The sequence below is a fragment of the Podarcis melisellensis genome (genome assembly GCF_964234715.1).
Source record: "Podarcis melisellensis genome assembly, chromosome: 10".
NCBI lineage: Eukaryota > Metazoa > Chordata > Lepidosauria > Squamata > Lacertidae > Podarcis > Podarcis melisellensis.
This window is the reverse complement of record NC_138542.1, coordinates 56,528,646-56,544,621: the sequence shown is the minus strand read 5'-3', so window position 1 is coordinate 56,544,621 and position 15,976 is coordinate 56,528,646. Positions and strand designations below refer to the sequence as shown.

The following is a 15,976-nucleotide window of genomic DNA, read 5'->3' as shown; positions in this document are numbered from 1 at the left end:
AGATTTTAGGTATGTTTAGTGTTAACAATTAAGCATTATTAGGATACATGGTTATACATAAGGCATAAAGGTAAAACTCTTCCAGATGGCCTTGCCACACTAGTACAGGAATGTGTTTTAACTGATTTTGTTCTTAGAGTGTTGTTCCTGAACCAATAACTTCTGTGTGCCCAAGAGTTCTCACATCTCTAGAGTGGTGTTTTGGCTTCTAGTTGCTGCAGAATGAAAACTTGAAGAAGAATTATTTCAAAATGCTTTAATATTTAGATTGCTGCATTGCATATACAGATTGCTGGCTTTAGGCAACATGATCAATCCTAAATACAGCAACAACAAAGGCAAATGCTCTAATTGCCAAAACTTTAGTCATTGACCCAACTCTGTCACCCCCCCCCCCAGTTTTCCTGTAAAGGGATGTGGGTGACCCTGTGGTCTAAACCACTGAGCCCCTTGGGCTTTCCGATCAGAAGGTTGGTGGTCCTTGTGGTGGGGTGAGCTCCCATTGCTCTGTCCCAGCTTCTGCCAACCTAGCAGTTTGAAAGCACACCAGTGCAAGTAGATAAATTGGTACTGTAGCACCCTGCTTGTGGTTAACGCTTAGCTGGAATGAAATATTCAACGCAGCAATAGAGAAATTAAAATAATAATTTATTTGTCGGACAAATAAATGAGAGGCTCAGTGGTATATGGTTACCAAGCTCTGGCCTGCCCTCCTGCCATTATGGCCAGCACTTATATTTTCTCAATCCAGCCCCCTTTCTCCTCCTTTGTCCATTCAGCCTGGTTGAAATTCCTATTGGCTGTTTGCTAGAACCAATCATAAAAGATACACCCATTTCATATTATCTTTTATGGGAGACAGAGAGCTATATTTTCTTGTATTTATAAATGACAAACAAGTAGCCATTAACCTCGACAAGGCACCTTAATTACCAGATCACCTTTGGCCCTTCTTGCCCTATTGCCCTCCAAAACAGATGATTAATAGTTTTAAATTTTTATCTTAAACAGATGTCAGAGATCTTGAGTTTATCATTGAAATATCTCCTTCTTTTGGAGGTCTTTAAACAAAGGCCTGACAACTATATATCAGGAGTGCTCGATGGCGTCTCCTGTCTGGCAGGGGTTTGGACTCTATGGCCCTTGTGGTCTCTTCCAACTATTACTTTCTAAATCCTTTGCATAATTACATTTAAGCCAATATATTTCATACATTATCATAGGTAGCCTTTTAAAAGAATAAACCTTTCTCAAAGTAAAAAGGAACAGTTTACAGCCTCAAAATAAAATAGGAAAAAAAGCCTCTTCTTCTGTTTACACCCCATTCTCCAGCCAGTTGCTTTCTTTTCCATTTGCTCTTGGCCTTTTTAACCTTAGGAAGAAGATATGGCTCATTTTATTATTTGCCAACGCTTAAAATGTAGGGTCAGTGTAACCTTGCCCTTAGCCTGTAATTCCCTTTTTATGACTTTGAGAATTGTTTTCTGCTATAAATCAAGGGGCCCCTTGTCCAGGAGAATAAACATCTTGCCAAGGTTTTTAGGCAGCTGGTCTTCTGCCTGGCATGAAACATTTGAAAATCTTTAAGCTCAATTTAAAATACAGATCCTGATTAATATATAAGCCTTGATAAAAATGCAGGCTATGATTAGATGCCTCAGTACCACTGCAGCGGGAAGGTAAACGGTGTTTCCATACACTCTGGTTTCCATCATGGTGTTCTGTTTCTCCAGAAGCGGTTTAGTTATGCTGGTCACATGACCCAGAAAGCTGTCTGTGGACAAGCACCGGCTTTCTCAGCCAGAAGCAAGATGAGCACCACAGTTGCCTTTGACTGGACTTAATTGTCCTGGGATCATTTACCTTAACTTTTTACCTTTCCTATATATAGCAACACTAGACAGCTCAGTACAGTCAGTATATTTACTGACAGGTAGTTCACTAAAAAAGTACAACACAGTTCCTACCTCTGACTGCCTCTTGTTCTAGGCAGACATCTTACAAATAGAAGGTGTGCTAGAAAATGTTCTCCCAGGAGAAATTCAACACAGTTGATTTCCAGCCAGCCACACTACCAACACCTTGTTACAAATTCAGGGCTACTTATACTCTACTTTGTGCTGAATCATTGGTATGGCTCTGACTCATGCCTTACATGTTGTTAAAGTTTGTGGGTCGTAAATCTTTTGACCCATTGAGTCTGCTGCAACAGCCCTGCAATAAATTTGATTTATTGCCACTCCCACAAACTCCAATGGCGCCCACACGCTTCCACTCCGCACGCTGCCACTCTTCTCAGTTGCTGGATAATAGCAGAGTTCACACGCAGCGTAAAATGGCTTGTCAGTGTCGACGCGGTGTCTTCAATAACTCAGCTCGACACCAGTGCTTCTAATCTATAACGCTTTATTTAGAAGCATAACAAACAGAAAAGAAAAACCTACAGAATCTAGCTGCATGCTTGCAGCTTTCTGCCTCTAACAAAAATGAAACTACCTTGCTCACATTCTCAGACAGGCTGCCCTCCAGAGAGAGCTCAGCCCCCACAGAGCACACATCAAAGGAAAATGGCCAGGTCATGTGGGCAGTGCACCCAGTTAATAAGAACGCTTCTGAAGTGTTAACTCTTAGCTGTCCAGAACCACAACACATGTTCCTTGATTCACACTAACAAGCTGCAGGTACAAGAACAGTATATTCAGATTAACCCTGTCTTGACCTTTGTTTGCAAGCATAACTTATTCCAACAGGATCGTTTCATTTTGCTGTTGCAAGCTGCCACATTCAGTGACAGTTACAGGGAATGCACATACAGCAGGTTAAAATCTAGCTTTTCCAGGTGATAGGGCTGGAATTTTGTGCTAGGATTAAAGATGTTCAAAAGAGGCCCGGGTCCTTTATCTGTTGTGATAACTGCCTTGGCTCCAGTTTTTAGAAGGCTGTGGGGGACGTGTTTTAGTTATTGAAGGCCCTCTTACCTTTTCTTTTATAACTGAGGCACTGGAACAATCACCCCATTTATTTGCTACTACGGTGGCAATGAGAAATTAGTTGGACACCGATAAAGGATGCTGTAATAGTGTTATTTCTAGCATCAGCAGGTACTGTATTGGCTCGTAGTTGACATTGGAGGCCCCTTCCAACTCTACGATTCAAACTGTTTTGATAGCATTCTTCTAAAGAATTGAGATTGGATGTAGCCACTAGTATTTCAGAGATCTGAAGGCAGTTTGAAAGAGTGTCATGTGTACACTCATCCCACTTGGCCTCCAGTAAATGGGGTTTGCAGATATTTGTATTGTTTCAAAACATTTGACTGGAGTTGACAGTGGGGCAAAAAAACATTATACAGTGGTACCTGCAGGTTACAGGCCCTGCTAACCCGGGAGTAGTACCTTGGGTTAAGAACTTTGCCCCAGGATGAGAACAGAAATCGCGTGGCAGCGGGAGGCCCCATTAGCTAAGGTGGTACCTCCGCTTAAGAACAGTTTTAGGTTAAAAACAGACCTCCGGAAAGAATTATGTTCGTCACCATAGGTACCACTGCACCATCGGGATGAAGTATCCTTCAGACTGCTTTCACCTTTTTTCAGCCAAAGAAAACTTTTGCCTCATATGTTTGAAATGCAGTGTATTCCAGTTGTATTGTATAAGCCAGACAGAAATAAATTTGCACTAATTACATGCTGTGTAAATGTGAGTATATTGTCTCAGCTGGTTAAATATTACAGTTGTTGAGCTAAACATAGCATCTTCGCTTCTGTTTCTTGTAGTTTCTGTTCCATCCAGCCTACCTTTACTGTCACAATCAGTATGCTTCTCAATCTCGTTTGCTGGAAACCACAGGAGGGGACAGTGCTGAGGTGCTCAGGTCCTGCTTACTGGTTTCCCACAGGCTTCTGGTTGGCCACTGTGAGAACAGGATGCTGGACTGGGTGGGCCACGGGCCTGATTCAGCAGACTCTTCTTATTTTGTGTTCTTAAATATACATACATATATAATGGCTGTGTCTTTGCTTCAGACAGCTGAAGTGGCCCTGGCTAATCTGAAGAATAAGTATGAGAATGAGAAGGCCATGGTGACAGAAACCATGACTAAACTACGCAATGAGTTAAAGGCTTTGAAAGAAGATGCAGCAACCTTCTCATCCTTGAGAGCCATGTTCGCAACCAGGTACCGAAATACTTTTTAAAATAAATAAATAAATAAATTTAATTTCGTTATCATATATACCTTGACATAAAGCAATCTAAATAATAAAGAAAGATAGTACATTGGGATAATGCAAGTGATTTTAAAGAATACAGTGGAACCTTGTTTCCAGAATACCTGTTATTGTACATTTTGGCTCCCAAACGCCAAAACCCCAGTAGTACCGTACTTTTCTGTATATAAGACGAGCTCTGTTTACTTTATAATAATGTTTTAAAACTGGGGGCGTCTTATACACGGGTAGTGGGTATGGGTGATGGGTGTTTGGTTCCATCCCCCAAAAAAGCCCAACAACTTATACACGGGGGGGGGGTGTTATACGGTAAATGCTTCCATTTTCGAACATTTTGCGGAACCCAAACATGCTCTTGCAACCAGTGGGAAGCCGCACCTCAGTTTTCAAACATTTTGGAAGCCGAACAAACTTCCAGAATGGATTTCTTTCAAGAACTGAAGTACCACTATAGTCCATTTATTCCTTTTTCTCATTAAGAGTTCTCAAAGTTCGTTCTTGCTTAGCAGGCAGATAGTTAATGCTTACTGTCTTACAGTGCAGTGCAGCCCAGCTGACTTAAATAGGGCTTACCGGTACTTTCAGGTAAGTGGGGTTAGGATTGCAGCCCAAGTCAAACACCCCAACTTCACAAGTCCATTCCCCCATCAGTCTCTACAGCAATCTCTATTATCAACTGTGATAAAGTGCAGATCCCTGTTATGACGTCTTGTGCTTCCAGCGATCACACTCTTTCAGAAATATGGCCTTCTTTCCCAAGAGAAACTAAGACAAACACGTAGTTATTTATGTCATAAGGGCACAGGTTCATTTCAGTTGGGATATGAGGTTATCAGTTATTACGAGCTGAATATGCCCAAGATTCTTTTTATAATGCATTCGAATTACTTTTAAAGGAAACAACAACAAAAAAGGCACAAAATTCAAACTTATAATCTTAAAAAGGGGAAGAAACAGGCTTATGAAGCAGTAATGCCAAAAGAGATCAGGGCATACTTAACAGTACTTTGAATTAAATTAAGAGGAAAAATTGATACTTTAGTATGGAAAGGTATTAGGCATATAAATAATAAAAGTTTTCAAATTCCCTAAAACTTTTCTATTTTTACTGCAGAATTTCTGGTGAGCTTGATACTTTAGTAAAATTTGGGAGTTACTTAGTTTGATTGTTCTTTCTTTCTGAGCTTCACTGGATAGTTTCAGTTCTTTTCAAATGCAGTCCATGTAGCAGTTAATATATAAAGCAGTGGTTCTTTTATATTAACAAATTTGCCATTAATAAAGCATTTAGACAGTTGGGAACAAAAAAAAATCAGTTATTGATAAGCATCAAAGTCCACTTAAGTGCAGAACATTGTGACTTTTTGAGTGCTTGGCTTGTACTGAAATGAGAGTTCCTGTAAGCAAAGAAGCTCTGCTTTCAGTATAATTAAATATGCTTCCCTCCAGCTGATTACTAATACTATGACATAATGTCTTGGCTCTGTTAGGAATATTTCTACTTGAAACGGCCTAGGGTCATGTCCATTAATTTAATTTAATTTCCTTAATCAAGTCCCGCCACACCTTCCATCTTTCCAGCAGATCAGATACCGTATTTTTCGCCCTATAAGACACACTTTTTCCCCTCCAAAAATGAAGGGGAAATGTGTGTGCGTCCTATGGGGCGAATGCAGGCTTTCACTGAAGCCTGGAGAGTGAGAGGGGTCGGTGCGCACCGATCCCCTCTCGCTCTCCAGGCTTCAGGAGAGCCCCACCGCCAGCCCCACAAACTCGGGGGACAGTGGGAGGCGCAGCGCGCCTTATCCGCTGACCCCGACTTGGTTAGAAGGCTGGGGCGGGGGAGAAGCCTGCTCCTCCCCGTCGCCAGCCCCGCAAACTCGGGGCACAGCGGGAGAGGCGCAGCGCGCCTTTCCCGCTGTCCTCCGACTTGGTGAGCAGGCTGGCGGAGGGCTTCCTCCTCCTCCAGCCCCGCAAGCTCCCAGAGCGGTGCCAAAGAGGCTTGCAGCTTCACATCGCTCTGGGTCCCGTTCTGGGGACTGGGGGAGGGGGAAGCTCGGGCTTTCCCTGCCCCAGCCCCGCGTCTCAGGGGAAAAAAATACATTTCCCCCCTTTATTCCCCCCCCAAATCTAGGTGCGTCCTATGGGCTGGTGCGTCCTATAGGGCGAAAAATACGGTAACTGTTGGTAGCAGCATATATAAGTTTCAAAGCAAGTAAGAGATGGGAAACTGAGGAAATAGTTTTCTTCAATGTCTTAGGCCTATCCACACTTGTGCTTGTTGCATGATTTCAAGCCGTGGGACTGAGAGGGTTTTTCACTCAAATTGGTTTTGTTCAGGGGGTTTCTTGAAGCCTTTTGCTTGGCTGACCATTTTTGATTGCATATTGTTTTGTTTTTCTCTCTCATTGAATTGAGAATAATTCAGGGCAGGTCCATGTTAGAAATGTCTTATGGCCCATTGACTCAGGCAAATTTAGTACCTTTTTCTGTCATGGAAAAGCATTAAATTGGCCCAGACTGCACATAAATATAGCCAGCAGGCAGCAACATTGGTTACTTTAGACATAGTTTTTCCACCTGCCATGATAACAGGTAATGGGTACATTCTTTATATGTAGCTGGTTCTTGCTGACATTTCTCCATGAGGGACATTCACATAATCTGGAAGACACTTCTCCCTCCCTCTGTCTCTCTCCCCAGGTGTGATGAATATGTAACACAGTTGGATGAGATGCAGAGGCAATTGGCGGCTGCAGAGGATGAGAAGAAGACCTTAAACTCTTTGCTGCGGATGGCTATCCAGCAAAAGCTCGCCCTCACCCAGCGTCTGGAAGACTTAGAGTTTGATCACGAGCAGTCCCGGCGGAGCAAAGGCAAACTTGGAAAGAGCAAGATCGGCAGCCCTAAAGTAAGTGAGGAGGCATCAGCCACCGTGCCAACCATAGACACTTTCCTCCTGCATAGTCAGGGCCCACAGCAACCAAACATACTGGTCAGCAGTGGCACTCAGAGGAAAAGGTATGCATGCAGTCGTCTTTATAGTACAGTGCAGTGGCCTGACTTGAATTAAGGTCATTCACTGAATTGCAAATAATGAATATATTTTGGCTGGGGTCATTGAGAGATGGGGCTGTGTGAAGAAGCAACTTTTCAAAATGTGAAGCCTGGCTAGTAATTCCATCTGCCCATAATATTTTTTTCTTCCTTTTGATATAGTCATAGATCATATTCTGTCAGCATTTCAGCATATTCTGTATGTTTTGAATGTATCTGCTTAATATATAGCAAAAATATACCTCTTGATGGGGCGGGATGAAGTGGAGGGGCATGTCTAAGAGGCATATCCACATCCAGAGGGAAATGATCCTCTGATAAACTAAGGTGCTTATAAACTTTCCCTTTTCTCTTCATTATTGAAATGTGGGCAAGGAATGTGATTACCCTGATGTGCTTCTCAACACCTGTGTTAAAATGAATAAATGTTCAATAGCAGATGACTTTTATTCAAACCCAGAAACAAGCGCTAGTGGTTTGCAGAGTTGCATATAGTTCTGTGGCTGTCCCGCCAACAGGGGGAGGGAGGTCAAGGAGAAGATGGTGGACAAAAGGTCCCCCCACTTTGTGGGAACAACTTCCACAAACAGTATCTAAACAAGATTCCCCCCGTTCAGAGACTTTTAGGGCAAACTCTCATTGTCTGTGTACTACATGTTCAGCATAAATGTTAAATGCAGATATTATAACTGAAGTGGAAAATATGCATGATGCCTAAATAATAATTAAAAACCTAAATTGGGGGATGAGAATTGGATGAGGGGGCCTGCACAAGATGTGACCCACCAAGCCACACCACCACCATGTATTATGGCCTCAGATTCTTGACAACACTGAAGAAGAGCTCCAAGCAAGCAGCAAAATGAGATTTTATTGACCCTATGGTGGGCCATTGTACATGGCAGGTGATCTATGCTCAGCTTGATGGGTCATGTTGAGCAGCTTGTATTTTCTCTTTCTAAATTTTATAAGTGAAGCTTCCCTTTATAGGAAATACGTTTTCCTGTGGGGTGGCAGCAATGATAGGGGTGGTGACAACATGCTGGTTTGCTTTGTGGAGGGTGGTGGTGGTGGGGAAGGGAATGTGATAATGTCATTCAAGGAGCCATGGCTCAGTAATTAAAGTAAAAACTCTTTTGTTTTCGTATGTGTTTTTTCTTGGATCTCCTGCAAGACTATTCTCACCTTCCCCTTGTGATCAGAGCCATCCCAGGACTTCAGGGACCCACCTACTGCCTTTATTAAGAACCCCCCCTGATCACACCTCCACAGAATCATTTCTTCTGAGGGGCCCCCCTTCCATGGCCTCCATGAATGAATTCTTCTATGGGCACCGTCTCAGCAAGGAAAAAAGGTTAACCGTGGCCATCCCAGGTAAACATTTTTTCCTTGGGTGCATGTAGTGCAAAATGATTAGCTGAGTATAGGGGGAATCCCCGCCAAACACTGCACATGCAATTTTTAATTAGGGCACATTCTTCAGTCTTTTATAGATTTGCATCTTTAGTCTGCCCCAGACTACTCCTACATGATAATCAGTGAAACTGTTCTGGAGTATGTGACTGGAAGATTTCATCCGAAGTGCCCTCTGCTCATTTCAAGCAAAATTCTCAGTGGGTCACATTTCCCTCTGGCCCAGGTCAGATAGTCAATCAAGGCTTCAGAAGCAATGCTTTATGAAGCCAGGAAGGCGAGTCTGTGTCAAATACTCTTCCCTTGCCCCCTCCCCTTTGTGCACTGACTTGGGTGCAAAGATCCTGGCTTGTATTAAGCCAGAGCTCCTCTTATACCTGAGCAAGGAAATTCTGGTATGTTAACTAATTAACCATTCCTGTTTGTTAAGCCAGAATTCCCATGGTTGGATGTAGCAGGGAACTCAGACTTACTATAAGGTGGGAGAAGAGAAGCAAGGGGAGCAGTGCTGGGACCCAATGGTCATTCACAGCTTCATAATGCATAGATTATGGAGCCTTGAATGATTGCCTGAACTGGGTCATGTTACTGTAGTCAAGATGATAATTTCAACTGGAGTTCTGTTAGTGCCTTGGTTGAGTTTGATCCAGTGTTTCATTTGAAGCCATTTGATGAAATAATAAACTGGTGAAATGAAACAGCTATGATGACTTGGTTGAACAGTATATTATAATGTATCTCTCAACAGATAGATGCATATATTCAGAGCTAACATGTTGCCTTTTCTTACCATGTGCCAGTTGTGTTTACCCTGCAAGGTACTGATAAGTGCAGGGGAACTTCTGAATGGCGTGAAATTTTAGGAAAAGTTAGAAGAAAGATAAAACATTATTGAGTTTTGACACAATGTGCACAACCTAACAGAGGTAATTTCAGTGGTTTAACTGCTTAACCGTGTTGGGTTGAGGCCAGGACTTGAACATTTACCCTGGATTTACCACTAGTGTTCCTTTCATGCCCTTGTATGTTGCTTACTGACAGTTTGGCCAACTGGAAACAACATGGAAACAACATGGAAACATTAAGCCTACACAGCGCTGTGTAATGAGAGGCACTTGCAGGTTAAAAGCTCTCGGTGGTATCCAACAAAGTAGTTCTGTTAGTGCAAGGATTTCTTCTTGCAATATGGAACTTCCCTTCCTTCTTTTCTCCCCAGATCTTGCCCCCTCTCCAGATCTGCTCAGGAGGTCTGGGGGAACTCCCAGAGCAGAATGGGGCATGCAGGGAAAGGAGAGGAGAGGGATAAGTTCCATTGCACAGCCAAAAGTCCTTGCAGTAGAAGAAATACATAGCTGGATAGTGCCCTTCATCTGCAACCTTGTGCTACTGTTGTAGATGGAATAGCTTGTTTACATATACTGTAGGAAATGGCATTTTTCACAAAGAAAGTATTTGAAATAGTATCCTGTGGAATTGAAGTCTGTTTCCTGGAGAACCATAATGATTACTTAGAATCATTATGTGAAAGTTGAGGGGGGAAATACAAAAAGCAATGCCATGCCTCCTATTAGTAAAAGGAGAGTAGCTTTGTTTTTCAGTCTGAAACCAGCTGTAGTGTGGAGAAGCCCTTTGGCCTGTTGATATACATTCTGGGGTGCAAAACTCTTCTTATGGCTTCTGATCACCCTTACCTGCTTCTACAAAATCATCTCTAAGCTCAGAAGCATGGAAGAATAGCCTCCAAAGCTTCAGAGAAGCAAAGGCTTATTATTTAGAGGATTTATTTATTATTTTTAGAGGAGGAGTACAGTAGTTTCCACTGTAACAAAATCACAGACTTAAATAAAGCAAATGTATTTGTCAGAAATTTCAAAAACATTTTAGGTCAGCTCCCTGACCCAGTGTTTGTGATTTATGTGGTAATAATGTGTAAAGGACAGCAAGATATTTGTAAATCTTGAAGCAGTTTTTTCTACAAGCCAAACCAAATTTTCACCAGAAAGATTTAGGAAGCATCTGATTAACTATAAAAACAAAGCATATTGATAACCAGTGTAGGTGTGGCTGAGGACAGGGGCGTTCACCCAAGACCTGCCCCTAACACCCTCGCTCCCCCCTCTAGTCTAAATGGAGCTTCTACTCAATTTTAGTTGACTGCAAGTAGAACCCTCTGTGTGGCTGGGGACTCTGATGAAGCAGGGACCTGAACTGCACAGAGTTATTCTGTTTGCGTTCAAACATTCACAGATAGAAGTCCCATGTAAGTGGGAGACCAAGCAGTGGGGATGGGGTGATGTGCATATGGATGCTGGGGGTGGGGCTTTTGTGCACACCCTGCCCCTGTTCCCAGGTTGCCTGAACACACCTTAAGATACAATAGATTGAGCAGAGACCTCCTTTTTAGGGTACAGCTCACCATCTAAATTCTGCTAGAAAACTAGTTGTTGGTTCTGGTTGCCTAGGGCAGTGTTATATATGGCAAATTATGTCAGATTGATTACTTCAGCTATACACTGGATTTAGGCATGTCGCAAAAATGGCAGGCCAGGATATCACAGTAACGAATTGTGAGAGGCAATCAGAATAAAGTCATTTCCATTCTTGCCTTCATGTCTCCCCTGTACCCTCCTTATTACTTATAACCGCCTCTTTTCTACCTCTCAAAAGTTCTGGCACCAGTGGAACGTTGCAAAAGGCAGGACATCCCTCATGAGGAGCACTTGAGAGGAATTTTCATGGATTTTGCATCTAGGCCCAGTACATGTTACCAAATACAAGGTGGGGGTACTTTTGGTCATTATGCGTAGTTCCTCCACCACTGATAATTACACTGTTGGCATGTGCTAAAGTTGATCCAAATCTGACATGCTTTTGGTGGAAATGATCTGATGTATTTTTAATTCTTTTAAACGGAAGAGTTCTTTTAAATGAAAAATTTCCTCTTTCCAGCCCCATTGCCCTTCCAATAAGACGAACTTGCACTCTGCCTTTTGACTTAGATACTTCATTATCATCTATTAGAAGAAATGTTTATCTTTTTTTATTTGTCTTTTAACTGCAACTCCAAAAGAGCCTTACTTAGAGTTAATGGTCATGACTAACTTAGATCTATTAATTTCAATGGGTCTACTGTAAGGAAAAATTACTTGAATACAACCCATTGTAAAAACAGAAATATAAATTTTCTAATAAAACCAGTAGACACTTAACTAAAAATGAAGACGACACACCCAGACTTTTTGTTATCACCAAACAAAAATAAGTTTGCTTCTAAAATGTAGGCTCAGGCTCAGACAGGTTTCTGGGGGACTCTTGCGAGAGCTCCCACTGAAAATACCTTCTTAAGCGCTTTATGTTCTGAATTAGAAATATCCAAGGTAACTTCTGATACCGGCAGATTTTTCCTGCTCTTTTTCTAGTTAGACGTAAGAGCAGTCAAGAGCATATAGAAAAGTGAATGAAAGCAGCAGGAGTGACATCCTTGTTCCTTCATGCCAGAAAAGGTGCCTGTAAGCAACAGCAGTTCTCTCATTTTATAGAGTGCAGAGCAGTATGAGACTGAAAGGAGTGCAGTCACAGGTGCTTCTAGTATCTGTTGGAGCCAACAGTCAGTCAGAGAGTTTAAAACATGTGAAGTTCAATTCAGGAAGCATATCTTATTGAGATTATTAATACTGTGCATGTGGAAGCTGCTGGATGAACAAAAACTGACTCTTGTATTGAAATAAAAATTCTCCAGTCTAAAAATATGGTTCAAAAGCTTTACACACAGGACTTAATTTCAAAATAACTTTAAACAATAAAAATTACATTCAGTTAGTTCCGTATTTCTTATACTGGTCTCAGCATAAGGCATAATAGATTACAAATAACTTGTTTTCTGTGCTAAAATCAAAGCTCTGTCTCTTCTCCAATGCAGCCTCAGGCTGTTTGCTGGAAATGGAGAGAAAAGACATCTGTTCTCTGTGCTACATGTTACATTCTTTCAGGTCAGCTCCTGCCCCCTGGTTCAAAAAAAAATACTAATTCAATCTTCTCCCATCCCAGCTGCCATTTGACCCCAAAGGTCAAAGTACATCCTACCGTGTTCTGTGAGGCTTACTGCCTTGTAAGTTCAGCCTTCATTTTTTGAGAAAATGCATTTCTAGACCTTTCAACAACAACCAATCACCAATGTGTCACGGGAATGAGTTAAAATTGAATATCATAATTCACACCATGCAGAACTATAGTACTGCAGAACTATAGTCCATAATTCAGTTTAATTTTATTTTTTACAATGATTTTTAACCAAATAATGTCTCAAACTTAAAAATATAACTGGAAGAAGAGTTAATATAACTACAAGAAAAGGAAAAGGGTCTAGTATTAGTGTTTAGTTACTCTTCTTTCTTCCATTTATGAATTTTACTGAAAGGTCTTTTTAAATATTGAAAGTCCTTTTTAAACTATGTGCAGTTTCTTAAATAAAAATGCTGCATCTTTTAGGTCTGGTGCATCAGATACAGTTGGCGGAATCCATCTGATGCATATTTTTGTAATATATTCTTAGGCAGCAGTTGCTGACTTGCTTGGTGCTACGTTTTGAAATACCATTTCACACATTTTAAAAGAACATTTAAAATGTTTGGTACTGCATGGAATTAGTTTTTTGTTTTATTTCAAGTGCTAGAGGTGCAGTGGCACATCAAAGTAACTGAAAGTGCAATCCTATATGCTTTCTATGCCAGGAAAGAGGATATGCTGCTGCTGCATTGGTGGAACAGCTGTCATATCCTAAGCATGCCAACTCTGGGAGGGGAGGGGAAAACACACAAAATACAAAAATGGTACAAAAACAACAGACATATCCCCAGTGTTCCTAGAAACATGACCAGTGTCGACCAGGAAGAGGTGAGCCAGCAACAATGGCAATATGTTTTCCATGCATGAAGGGAACAAAGCCATGTTGCCATGGCCCCAACATGGAAGAAGCACAGAGAATAAGGTAGTGTCCACAGATACAGCCAGAGAAATTCTGTGCTGTGGTCCTCAAAGCAGGCAGAAACACACCCAGGTGTTCACTGGTTTAATTCCACACAAAGAGCAAATCATTAACTTCACCCCATCCTCATCCCAAGTGGAGGAAAGAAATAAAACTACCAGACTCCAAATCCTTGAAATGAAATATGTTGTAGGTGTGACACATATTGAAATAAATTATTTCTCAAGAGCAGGATTTGCTATAGCATTTCATGGACTTGGTAATAATTGCTGCCAAAATAGAACAAACAGTGTAAGGCTTGGACTAAACTTAATTGCAAGCCCTTGGTTTCCTCTTTGTTTTGTTTTGCCTTTGCCTGCCAGTGGTGCTTTCCTGTTTCTGTGCTTGGTATTCTGCAAAGTTGGAACAAGCATGCTCTAATTCAAATCCACACAGATTTCCGCCCCCCTTGTTCCTGGTGGACATCATTTAGTGAAAATGTGATGGCCAGTACAATTGTGTAGACACACCAACAAAGGTTCACTTGCTTCCTGGGGCAGTAGCTCAATACCCCAATGAAAATACATTTACAGACAGCTTACACACACCATATTGGTGGGAAGGTCCAGGATAGCTTAGAGGGAGGCAGGTGGGCAAGTGGGCAACGAGCATTCAGCTCATGAGCATTTTGCCAAGGAAGTGCTCCGCCTAAGCTAGGAACCACACAGGAGCATGCTTCCTTTCCCTTCCACCAATGGGTTTCAGGAGAGTGAAGCATAGGATGTGGAGCCAAATGTACACATTGCTGCATAAGGGCAGGTGGTTACAGCACACTTACCTTTGGCACACAGAAAGACATATGTCCTGATCCATTGTGAGGCCCATGCCCAAGAGAGGGCAACTGCCCAAGCAAGATGGAGTTCCATAAGCTTGGGTTTTGGAATAGACAGGAAACTCCAGTGCTAACAGACCCACATATGTATCTGGGGGGTTCCATCGGTATACTTTTCCATGTCAGAGGCACATCGTGTGTTCTATTAGCATAGTGGGGTTTTGCCAAATCATAAAGCTGCTTAGCCAGAGGATGTTGAGTACCAGATTGCACTCTTGAAGCTTCATCGGAAAATACCATAGTCCTGGTTGTTTTGTACGTTGGGAAATTATATAATATTGTCTGTTGCATTCTTCAGCCTCCCTGTGTTTTCACTGAACTTGATTACATCTCTTCTTTCAGTTGAAAAATCAGCTTTAGATGGATCAGATTTAAATCATGTGATATTTTAAAAGCTAAAAAAAAAAATACTTAAGAGGACATTTAAAAATAAAATGTTTTTTTGAAAGTGCTCCAGATCTGAGAGCTAGCTTGATATAAGCTAATATCCTTTCCTATGGATGTTTATGCTGGAGTTCAGTTGTCACTGGAAGAGATGCTCCAAAGAAGATGACACTAAATAAGCATTGATCATTCCTAGCACACTGTGAAGTGCTGTACCTAACAAATGTTTCATATTTATCTGCTGGGACTGACTTAGTAATACTTGTGTGTGCTCCAAATGTTCTAAAGGCATCATTGGGAAAGAAGGTGAAAACCTATTGTTCCTTCCTTTCATTTAACAATAAATTTGGGAAGTGTTCCAAAACAAGATGGCTTTAGTGAGTAGGTTTCTTCTTCTCCCCATCCTTACACCCAGTGATGGTAATCTGGGGTGCAATTGTATGCTTTAAAGATCTGCTTCATCTGTGACATTTTTTATATGTGGAAAACAACTCCATTTTAGAACCTTTCTAGCCACATGAGAGTTTGACAGTTTGTGCTGATGTTTTAAAACCAGAGGCTGCACAGCTAGGACTTCTGCTAGTCAGAGAATAACCTTTTTTCCATCATGACAGGTCTTCAGTTTCTTAGCCTTATGTTCTTAAAAAGTATCCCCATCCCTACTTATTTATGAGCCCTACTTATTTATGAGTTATTTATTAGTTTCACTTCCAAAGAAATAAATAAAAAGCACATATTTCCTGTGCATATTCCAAATTACTCATTTTTTTAAAGTGAGGAGGATACAACAGAACAAAGCATGGAAGTAATTTTATGTTCCCACCTAATATCACAATCCACCTGATAGTTAACTTGCACAAACCCCACTGGAATGAATGCAACCTGTACAAAAACATAGCATTTCTTCCAATAGAGCTCATGCAGCAGAAGTTCCCATCTAGAATCAAGGGCTTTATTTATTCACAGCACATACAGAATTCTGTGCTCCTCTCCTCTCTGGTCCAACTTAGCTCCCCTGAGAACCCCATGCATATCTAGGGC

The 15,976-nt window shown here is 41.5% G+C and overlaps 1 protein-coding gene across 19 annotated transcripts in view; it reads left to right on the top strand.

The window, feature by feature from the left end:
• Positions 1-15,976, top strand: part of BICD1 (BICD cargo adaptor 1) — a 132,442-nt gene that overhangs the window by 91,420 nt on the left and 25,046 nt on the right. For 5 of the 19 annotated variants that reach the window (XM_081926862.1, XM_081926857.1, XM_081926868.1 and 2 more), the window contains exons 7-8: positions 4,023-4,174; positions 6,930-7,137. In XM_081926862.1, coding sequence (XP_081782988.1) covers positions 4,023-4,174; positions 6,930-7,137 — 360 coding nt within the window. Of the gene's footprint in view, positions 1-4,022; positions 4,175-6,929; positions 7,248-8,457; positions 8,658-11,363; positions 11,475-15,976 lie in introns of those variants that run through there. The other 14 variants (XM_081926853.1, XM_081926863.1, XM_081926866.1 and 11 more) reach the window with 8 other exon arrangements.